The sequence below is a fragment of the Delphinus delphis genome, chromosome 10 (genome assembly GCF_949987515.2).
Source record: "Delphinus delphis chromosome 10, mDelDel1.2, whole genome shotgun sequence".
Lineage (NCBI taxonomy): Eukaryota > Metazoa > Chordata > Mammalia > Artiodactyla > Delphinidae > Delphinus > Delphinus delphis.
Genome location: NC_082692.2, coordinates 66113106 through 66122974, shown reverse-complemented (window position 1 = coordinate 66122974; position 9869 = coordinate 66113106). Strand labels below are relative to the sequence as shown.

The 9869-nt window shown below is 60.1% G+C and overlaps 1 protein-coding gene across 4 annotated transcripts; it reads right to left on the bottom strand.

Moving 5' to 3' along the window:
* Positions 1-1040: 1040 nt before the first annotated feature.
* Positions 1041-9511, bottom strand: SEMA3B (semaphorin 3B). 4 transcript variants are annotated; one of them, XM_060021450.1, is made up of 19 exons: positions 9420-9511; positions 7724-7924; positions 6886-7043; positions 6676-6738; positions 6152-6271; positions 5979-6072; positions 5659-5778; positions 4581-4726; positions 4374-4485; positions 4202-4271; positions 3978-4122; positions 3399-3618; positions 3047-3138; positions 2929-2970; positions 2534-2691; positions 2382-2437; positions 2150-2289; positions 2023-2042; positions 1507-1789 (listed from the first exon to the last, which is right to left on the bottom strand). In XM_060021450.1, the coding sequence occupies exons 2-19, from the start codon at positions 7830-7832 to the stop codon at positions 1645-1647; spliced, it is 2010 nt and encodes a 669-aa protein (XP_059877433.1). In that variant the 5' UTR covers positions 7833-7924; positions 9420-9511; the 3' UTR covers positions 1507-1644. The 4 variants fall into 4 exon arrangements, 3 of the variants coding, with proteins under 3 accessions (XP_059877431.1, XP_059877432.1, XP_059877433.1); XR_009520785.1 differs by having other exon boundaries at positions 1731-1789; positions 1958-2042; XM_060021448.1 differs by lacking the exon at positions 2023-2042 and having other exon boundaries at positions 1041-1789.
* Between the last annotated feature and the right edge of the window lie 358 nt (positions 9512-9869).

The window sequence follows — 9869 nt, the reverse complement described above, 5'->3', positions numbered from 1 at the left end:
ATAGTAAAGAAATATACACCCAAGCAGAATGGCTTCACAATTTTGGCAGGGGTGATACCGCCTCCGTCGTCTGGTCAGCAGTTAGGGAAGCCCTCCCAAAGTTAACCTGATTCCTTCCCTTTCTAGGCTCTCTTGTGGCTATTACTGTTCTTCTCCTTTTTGGCCCTTGTCTGTTTAAGCTTTTGGTTAAGTTTGTGTTTTCTAGGCTTCAACAGTTTCAAGGAAGGCTCATGATGGCTCAAGGATTTCAACCCACTCCAGCCAAGGGTAACCCAGGTCCCTAAAACAGTCAGCAAGGGACTTCTATACCTATAGGGTAGGTTAGGATCTGCAGCCCCTGTCCAGCAGGAAGACATTTCAGAAGAAGAAGACCTCCGGTCCCTTAATCCTTAAAAATAAAGGGTGTAGAATCCCTCAGGGGGGAATGAGACAGGCTGGGACCTGAGACCCTTTGCTGCAGTGCTTACACCTGGACAAACATCTCCTGGAGCAACAGAATACAAGAAACTCTAAGGGAGTAAAAATAACCACACACACCTGCAACTGGGGCAAATTATGAGCAAGACGCAAAAAAACCAAAAACCCAACTGCCACTTCTGAGGTGTTGGGAGCAAAAGCAGGGGACTACTCAGGATTCCTGCCCACGACACCACCAAGAGGGTGGGCAGACCACCTAAGTCACCCCTCTGGCCTGACCCATGGATGTGCCCCTACTCTCACTCCATTTAAGGAACCAGCTCGGAGCCACCCTCCCCCAAACCCTTGTTCCCCCAGCAAGCAAGCAAGGGCACCTGTTGCTTGTTGGGCACCTGTTTCTTATTTTCACTCCCTTGTTCTGCAGCATGAGCCCCAATAAAGCCTTGCCCGAATTTCTCCTCTGGCCTCTTACCAACTTCTGTTGATTAAAGAGTCCAAGAACCTGGGTCAGTAACACTAAGACCAGCGGCTGTCTGATGGGGCCGTTCCAGCTTCAGCTGATAACATGTTTATTGCATTAGTACAGTCGGCCTGCCCCACCCCCACCCCCACCCCAGCCTGTTCACAGCTTTCTGCTCACTGCCCAAGGAGGTGGCCCTTCCCCCAGGGTGGGCATTCTGGGCACCTCCCCCACCCAGGTCGTTGCTCGGGGACCCTGCTTCTCTGCCTCCTCCTGACCAGCTGGACCCTGTGCGCAGCCTGGGCCACCCCTATCGGGGTTGCATTCAAGGATTATTCTCTGTTAATAAATAAGCCGGCATGGCTGCCTGTTGGCCAGGGCCTGTCGGGTCGGTGTCTTCCCTCCACCAGGAACCGCTGTGTGCCGGGGCCCTAGCTGCTTCCCAGGGTCTGACCGCCCCCTCTCTCTGCTGCTGCCACCTCCCCAGTCCCCAGTGTGGGGACGGCCGAGTCACCAGTGCGCTGCGCTGCGCGGCCCCCGCTCAGCACGCAGTTCTGGGGCGTGTGTCCTCCGGTTGCGGCCCTTCCTCCGCGACTCGGGAGGCGGTGGGCGCGGCGCGGGCTGCGGACGACACATTCGCAGGGAGTTCGTACCACCGCCGCCCGGCTCCACCAGCTGCAGGAAGTCCCGGTACCAGAGCTTGGGGCCCGGCGGCGCAACGGGCGCAGCATCCTCGGTCCGGGCCAGCCTTTCAGCCTGCGCAGCACTCAGCACGTGCAGCGCCAGGCGACGCATTGGCTGCGAAAAGCCCTGCTCCACGGCTGCGCACAGGTACACGCCTGAGTCCCCACGCCGCAACCAGCGAAGCAGCAGGCCCCGCATCGTGCGTTCGGCTCGCTCCTCTGCGGGCACCTGCAGGCCGGATCAGCGTGAGGCTGACGTTAGGGAACAGGGCGGAGCTCGCCTGAACGTGGGGGCGCGTCAGAGACCCTCCCCAGTGGGCGGAGAAAGGGCGGGGCTTCGTTCGGACTGGGCTGGGGCGCGGGCGTCAGGCGCCTAGTTAGAGGAATGGGGCCTCACCAGGATGCGGAGTGCAGGCAAGGGGCCAAACTGGGCGTTAGGGGTCTGGTTGGGCGGAGACTCACTGGGCAGAGCTGGATCGCATCTAGATGTGCGGAGCAGGCCAAGGGCCTCATTAATCAGGGCGCGCACTTCCTGGACGTAGGAGTCGGAACAAGGGCCTGGTTGGGAGGGGAGTGAGGGGAGGCTCACCTGAGTGTAGGCCGCCTCCCCCGCGCGCTGGAAGGTCCACTCCACGCGCGCCTGCAGCGAGCGGGGCTCACACTCCAGGAAGGCGCTACCTCCCTCCACACCGAACACCTTCCGCTCCAGCAGCGCAGGATGGGATGAGTCTGGGGGCAAAGGGAATGTCAGATTCAGACAAGGCAGGGCAGGGTGGGGCAGTCTTTAAGGGATGGGGGGTGAGAGCAGCTGGGACACTCACCCCCGGTGCACAGTGTGCTGGGGTCACCGTTCTTTACATCCTGCCGTCGGAACCTCCTGGGGAGAGGGGACATTAGAGCCTCCGTGAGCCCTTCTTTTAGCCAGGGGCAGATAAAGACTCCCTCCAGGCAGCCCGCCCCCGATCCTACCCACCTCTTGGCACTGGGCTGGAAGCGCGTGCACGCGGCCCCATCCCAGGCGCAGTAAGGGTCACGTGCCAAACAGCATTCGGCACAGGCGCGGCCGTGGGCAGCGCAGCGGTGCAACGGGATCTGGGCCACCCCGCTCCGAGAGGCTACGTACAGTTGGTGCTAGGGGTACAAGGGGCTCCAGGCTGACCTTGGGTGGCCCCATGCCTGCCTCCCATAGGTCAGGGATCCCTTCCCCCATTTGACAAAAGGGAACACTGAGGTCTCAGGTCCCACAGTCTAGTGAAGGCAGAGCCTGTACTCGAAACCGGGGCTTGTAATTACCAAGAGAAGAATGGGGGTGGGGGCACCTGGGAAGAGGCTGGGGCCATTCCGCCCGCAAGCCTTCTGGTCACTTACCCTCTTGGAGGAGATTTGCATGCTGGTGACAGCAGCTGAGTCCTGAGAGGGAGGAGGGGTGCTGGGATCAGAGCTCCGTGGGGTGGGGGTACCCCAGGCAATGGGGGCTAGGCCTCACCTCAAACATGTGCAGCTCCTCCAGGAGCAGCCCCTCAGCATTAGGCCGGCCACCCTTGGGGACGGAGATCACCTTCAGCACCGTGCCAGCATCTGCAGGGATGAGAAGGCTGAGTGACTCCTTGTGTTCCCTGACAGCCAGGGCCAGGGGTCTCCTCACCTCTGAGGCCTCCACCCTCCGCATGGTTGGGATGGTGAAGAATGTGGGTTGGAGCAATCAGAGCAGCATCCAGAAGGAGATGGGGGCACAGCCCCCCGAAAAATATGGAGATGGGACTGAACAGGGGGAGATTCCTCTAACAGGCCAAAGAGCCTGGGCTGGGTCTTGTGGGTGGTCATGGCAGGACCCTGACCTGTGCCAATGAAGAGGACGTCGTAGTATCCGTCAACAGCTGCTACACGGTCCGCAGTGATCTGGGTGAAGGTGTACCCGGCACCCACTTGTTGGAAGAGGGGGCGCCCCCCCATGGGCAGGACCGAATTGTACATGAGGGGGTGGTTCCGGGCAAACTGGATGACATCATCAGGAAAGTCCTTGGTGGAACTGAAGGTGCCAAAGGTCTTGCTGGGGCACTGGGGGGTGGGAAGGAGGCATGACAAGGATGTGGATATGAAGGCCTGGTGGGCAGCCCTCCACAGGACACCTCCCGGAACCTGGAGCATGTGTGAGTGTGTGTGTGCGCGCGCGCACGCACAGGGGGCGGGTGTTGGACAGAGCCCTGCCCTGGGAATCTGAGAGAGGAGCTCCAGCCTTGCCTTTGGGGGTCTGAGGGGGAAACATGGCCTTCCCCTGAGGAGCCCTGTCTAATGAAGATGATGTTTTCCCACCCATAAAAAAAAGAAGACACAACATTCACCAAGAAAACCCCAGGCCAAATTCTCTACCCCTGAAGCTTTAAGTGGGTTGTGGTGGGAGTCCCTGGGCTACGCACCATGCCAGGTCGGGGGTAGGGGACACGGCCCTGGTAGGACACCCACTGGTGCACGGGCCCCTCCTTGTGTGCAAAGGGTCCCAGGAAAGCCCGGCGCACATCATTCATGCTGTACACGCACACTGCGGAGCCCTGGAAGATGCTGCTGCAGGTGAAGATGTAAGTGGAGTAAGGGGCTCAAGTGGGGCCTAGCCAGCCTTGCCCCACTACCTCCCACACCTCACCTGGTCGTGGAGAAGACAGCATAGAGCAGCGGGGTCCAGCGATCCCGCGAGGACAGCAGGAACACGTCCTCTGCAGGGAAGGGACCAAGTTGGGGGAGGGTGCACAGCCAGGCTCAGGGTCTGCGCCCCTGCGCCCCCTCCCCACACCCCATCCTCCATTATTGGCACTTACGGAGCTGGTCAAAGTTCGTATCGCCCTCAGCACCGGGCACTGAGCACACCAGCCGCGCCTTCAGGAACGTAGTCCACTTGTTGACCAGGCTGCGCTGGCCACCCACGTCGTTCTGCGGGGTCAGTAGGAGGGGATGAGGGCGAGGCCCCAACAGACAGGCAAAGGGGCGGTGGCAGGATCACCGAATGTGGCCCAGGGACTCCTCACCCTGCAGATCTGGCCAACGCGGGACACAGACAGGCGTCCCAGGGCCGGCGTGGCCTCCACTGCCGACTCACGGAAGAAGAAGTAGATCTTGTCATCGTCCGGGTTCTCACTCTCCGGGATCCAAAAGACCTTGACAAACTTGGGCTCTGACCACAGCAGTAGGTGTGGGGTCAGCAAGGTCCTGGCCCTGCCCCCTGCTAGGAGGCCCAGGCACTGCCTCCCCTTTCTTTCGTGCCGGCAGAAGCCCTCAGGGCAGCAGCTGACCACCCAGCCTCTGGGACCAAGTTCAGATGGTGCTCCCCGAGGACACAATCGAAAGAAAGAGGGCCTGCGAGTCAAGAAGAAGCCACGAGAGGGCAGCAGAGACCATGGCTACCTGGGCCCACAGGCAAGCAGACCCTGGCCAGTGGTGGGCCTCTCGCCTCTCCCCTGGCAGTTCTCTATGCCAGTGGGCCAAGAAAGGAGGGATATGGGGTACCTGGTTTTACCTTCACTCATGAATCTTCCTCTCTAGCAGGAAATAGATGCCTCCACTCCTGCTTCAAATACTCTGCTGGGTCTCATCACTCTTAGAATCTACCCTGGCCCTACCCTGTGCTGACAGTCCGGACCCCTTATCATTGCTCCCTTCATGAGTCTGTTCCTTGGCTTGTTCCTGCCCCCAGGGTCTTTGCACTAATTATTCCCTCTGCTTGGAATGCTCTTATGCTCTTCCCGCAATCCTGCTGTGTTTTGGGCATTAGCACATACCTTTTCTCAGCAGGGTATCTTCCTTTCCCCAACCCTCCCACCACCACCACCGCTGCCTAGTCTCCTTTTCCCTTCCTCTCCATTCTCTCATTATATCTCCTGGCCATTGGAACGGATCTTATTGTGTATTAGATCTGAGGTCTGTGAACTCAAAGAGGGCACGGGCCATACCTATCTTGTCCACCCTGCGACCCAGTGCCTAGTGCAGGGCTTGACCCAGGGTAGCTACCTGGTGAGCACTCACTGCTCACTCCCTTTATGGGCCTTACTCAGCACCTGCTCTGTTGGAGATGAGGGCCCCCTCCCAACAGTCCCACCAGTCTTTCACCGTTGAGCCAGCGGGAATCGTGTGGTTCCGTTCGGAGACTTGGACGATGACCCAAGCTGCGGAAGATGGTAAAGTCCCGGCCCATGAGGTCTGCGGCTACTCCCGAGTACAGCTCTTCCCCTGTAGACACGGCAAGGCTGCTTAGTGGCAAAGGCTCTTGTGGTGGGTTGGGGGCACTATGGAGCTCTGGGGGCTCTTGGGGAGTCAGTGAGGCTATGGGGGATCCCTGGGGCTCTAGGGAGGGTCTTGGGACTTTGTGAGATACTAGAGTCTCTGAGGGGTTCCAGGAGCTCTCTTGGGGCCCCAGCCTTTGGACTCACCCACCAGCACGGAGGCAGCCCGATGCCTGGGGTCATAAGGACTCTTGCCCTTGCCATCCTCTAGCCTTCGAAGGTCCAGCCGGAGCATGGGCTCCTGGGAGGCAGGGGGGAGTTGTTACTGTAGGCCCTTTCTTACCCTCCCAACCTCCCTCCCTGACCAGACCTAGCCTTACCTCCAGCCGCTGGCCCACCTCCACAAATGCACAGGTTGGGTGGAAGGCCCCTGTGCCACAGGCCAGCAAGTGGGTGCGGTTGTAGGCATGCAGCAACTTCACGAAGTTCATGCACTCAGTCTAGCGCGCACGTGGGCAGGGGCAGGAACAATGAGGCCTCCCCCAGGGAGGTGGCCTTAAGGGCTCCCAGCTCACCAGTGGCACTCCCACCCCTTCTTTTCTGCATTAGCCCAGGCCAGTACTAACATGGGCTCTAGGGGCTCAGGTGCCCTTGGTGACCAGCCCGGCTCACCTCTCACCAGAATGGGTTCATTGGGAAGCATGCCTGCATTGCCCCCCATGACGCAGAGGCCTCCAAGAAGAATCACATAGCCCCCACCCTGACTCACTACCTCTGGACTTCAGCCACCTCAACCCTCCTGCCCCCATCATAGCCAGAACAGGCAGGCTTCTGTTTTAGCACTGCCCATCTCTAGAGTGAGGGGCTGACCCTCCCCACTCCCACCCAGGCAGCCAACACTCACGCCAATGTCCTTCCCTGCCCAGTTGCACTCCTCTCGCCATTCCACAGGGGCCGGCCAGGCCAGCTATGGGGAGGGGGGGGGGAGGGAGAACACGGGTCAGGGACTCAGGATGTTCTCTATGCTGAGGGTGTCGTCCACTCAGGAGGCCCATCCTCCAGGAAGCCTGGAGTGGGGTCCCGGGGCGGTGCTGAGGCTGGGGGTCCCTGGCACCTTCTTGGCCCGCTTGCTAATGTTGTCCAGGCTGAGGGAGGCCACATGGTTCTCAGCGCCCACAAACAGGCGCCCACGCTCCTCATCCAGCAGCAGAGCTTCGTAGCAGCAGGTCCTCTCCAGCCTGAAGGTCCGGAGACCGTGCTGGGCCTGGAGCTCTGTGGGGCGGGGACACCACTGAGGATTCGCCAGTCATACTAGGAGCTTCTTCCAGGCCAAGGTTGTACATGTGACCTGGCCCACCCACATGTGAATTTACACGTGTGTGAGTTTACACTCAGGGGGACAGGCCCACCCAGGGTCAGAGCTTCCAGGGTGGGCAGTGCAGCCCACCCCTGCCCCCATGGGGGAAGGAGGTGGAGCTTCTAGGGCAACCTCAGACAAGTAGTGTCCCCAGGCGAGTGCACGGGGAGGCAAGGGTTCTGGGGTAGGCCTGCATGTTGGGACAGCCAGAACCCCAACCCCAAAGTCAGGCTGAGGGTTCTCTGCCACCAGCCTAGGTTCAGTATGATACCACTGCCTAGTAACCACCCTGTGTAGGGGGTGTGGGAAGGGGGCTCTAACAGTCCCCACACCTCAACTTCCCTGGGAGCAGGGGATGGAACAGAGGCAGGATCTGTTGCCATGCTTCCTGGGAAAGCATGAGGAGAATGTGGGCAGAGAGCTTGGGGACTGAGGCCAGGAAAGGGTTAATTGGAGATGGCCTGAGCGTGCCCCCAATCCAACCCAGCCGGTGGCACACACACAGTGCAACAGCCAACACAACGCCCCCTACCCACACTGGGCCCCTTTCCTGCCCACCCTGAGGTGGGCCCTCCCGCCTGCCAGGTGCACCTACCTTGGAAGGAGAGGCGAAGGCGTGGCGTGCTGGGGGCAGCACCCCCCAGCACTGCCACCCAGAGCAGAGCCAGGCCTGGGATCATGGCGGCGGCCTCAGCCCGCCCCATCCCTGCAGCTCAGGGAGCTCAGGGTTCAGCGGGCGTGTGTGGAGGAGCCTTGAGCCACCCTGGACTCTGCCCCGGATCTGGAAGAGAAGGAGCTGCAGCGAGAGCTAGGGAGGGAGGCTGGGGGGAGTCCCCAGGGATCAGATTACAGCCCCTAGGGGAAAGAGGCTGGGGGGTCGCATTCCACTTGCAAGTCCTCCTCTCCCTTGGAGGGTGCCCTGCCTGGCCACAATCACAGACACACCCACGCTGGGCACACCATCGGGGTCAACCCCATACTGGCAGGCGCCTGCCCCACCACGTCACCCTCCCCAGTAACCCGCCCTCATGTACACACACCCACAGGCATTAATTCACAAACTCTGCATGCCTACGTCATGCCAGCCTGGGACTGGGGCTGGGGGCAGTGGGGCACACAGACAAGGTCCTCCTGCAGGAGGGGGCAGAGTACCAACAAGGACTCAGATTGGTGCAGTCATTGCAGTGGTGCCAAGTGCAATGAGCAAAACAAGACAGTCATGGGTGTGCCGGTAACAGGAGGGGGGTCAGGCCTCTGGAGGTAGCTGTGCACCCACGGGCCCACAGAGGAACAGAAGCACATTTGGAGCTGGCGCCAATGGTGTGGGCGTCTGTGAGTGTGAATGTGCTTCTAAGGATCCCTTTGTGTATCTGTATTCTGTAGTGAGTATGTGTGTGTGTAGTGTGTATGCAGGCATATGTGTACATATCTATGTGAAACCATGTGGCATGCGTGTTGTATTACACATGTAGGTGTGGCATGCATGTGCGCACACACGGCATTGTATGCATGTCTACACAGTGTGTACATGTCTGGGGTGTACACTTTGTAAGTACATACGTGTTTGTGTTGCACATGTGTGTACGTGTTTGTGCACAAGTGTGTGAGTCTCTCTGGACATGCAGGTGAGCAAATATTATAACCGCAGCGTCAATCACTGCCTTCAACTCTGAAACACTCCGGAAACCCACTTCTCAGAGGGATAAGTGCAGCCGGGAGACCCAGGGCTGGGCAGACGCCTCAGTTTCTGATTTGGGAGCTGCTCCTACTTGGATCCAGCAGCCCCAGCTTTTTGCTTGACCTCTCTCTCCCCACCCCAGAGGGTGGGAGGGGCTGGTCACACACAGAAATTCTGTGAGCTCAGACTTCAGACCCAAGAGGAATCAAGTGGGGAGAGCCAAGGGCCTAAAGCAGATTCTCACCCCCAGCTCGGGTGAGCTGCCCTTCCCTCTCCAGCCTCCAGAGTCTCCCTGAGCCTCTCCATCCCGTCTTCGCCCTCAGGGTTTCCCCATCTTTGAGACCCTCCACTTCTCTGAGCCAGAGCCCTTCCCTGGACCTCTCAGATGGGGTCAGGCTCTGGCTGCAATGTCCACCCTCTTTCCCAGAAGTTGGCTGGGCAGGTGCCGGGCACAGTAGCCCTGGCGTGGGGCTAGGTCCTGGGGTGCATTCAAGCAAGGGGCACAGCTGCCGGGGCACGTTCCAGACTGCTCTCCCCAAACCCCCGCCTAGCTCTGCCGCTTCCAGACCCCTCCCACCCTAGGACTCCCACCTCCCTCCTTCCTTCCACTGACACTTGCCGCTGCCTCTTCTGGGCCCGTGAGGTCTGCGACGTCACAAAACACCAGGTTGCCTTCCCACACTCCACCGAGAGCTCCGGCATCAGCGGCTCCTCACCCTGGCCCCTTCTCACCCTGCAGAAGGGGAGAAGCCGAGGGGCCCTAGGGCACCCTCTGACGGCTCCTTTAAGGAGAAGCCCCCGCCCCCACCAAGCCAGCCGCGCCCCGCCGTCAAGTTTACAGGGCGGATCGGGTGACTGGGCAGGCAGCCGGACCGGCTGGAGTTGGTGGCCAGAGCGGAGCGGGCACAAGGGAGGGGCGGGTAGGGCCGACCCCTCCCCCCGTAGGGCTTCAGAGCAACAGGATGCCCCACGCAGTGGTCCTGGAACTGAGGCCGGCAGTCAAGGCAAATAAGGAAAAAGCAATAGAGACCCCCTAGCCCCAGGCAGCTCTGGCAGAGGGATT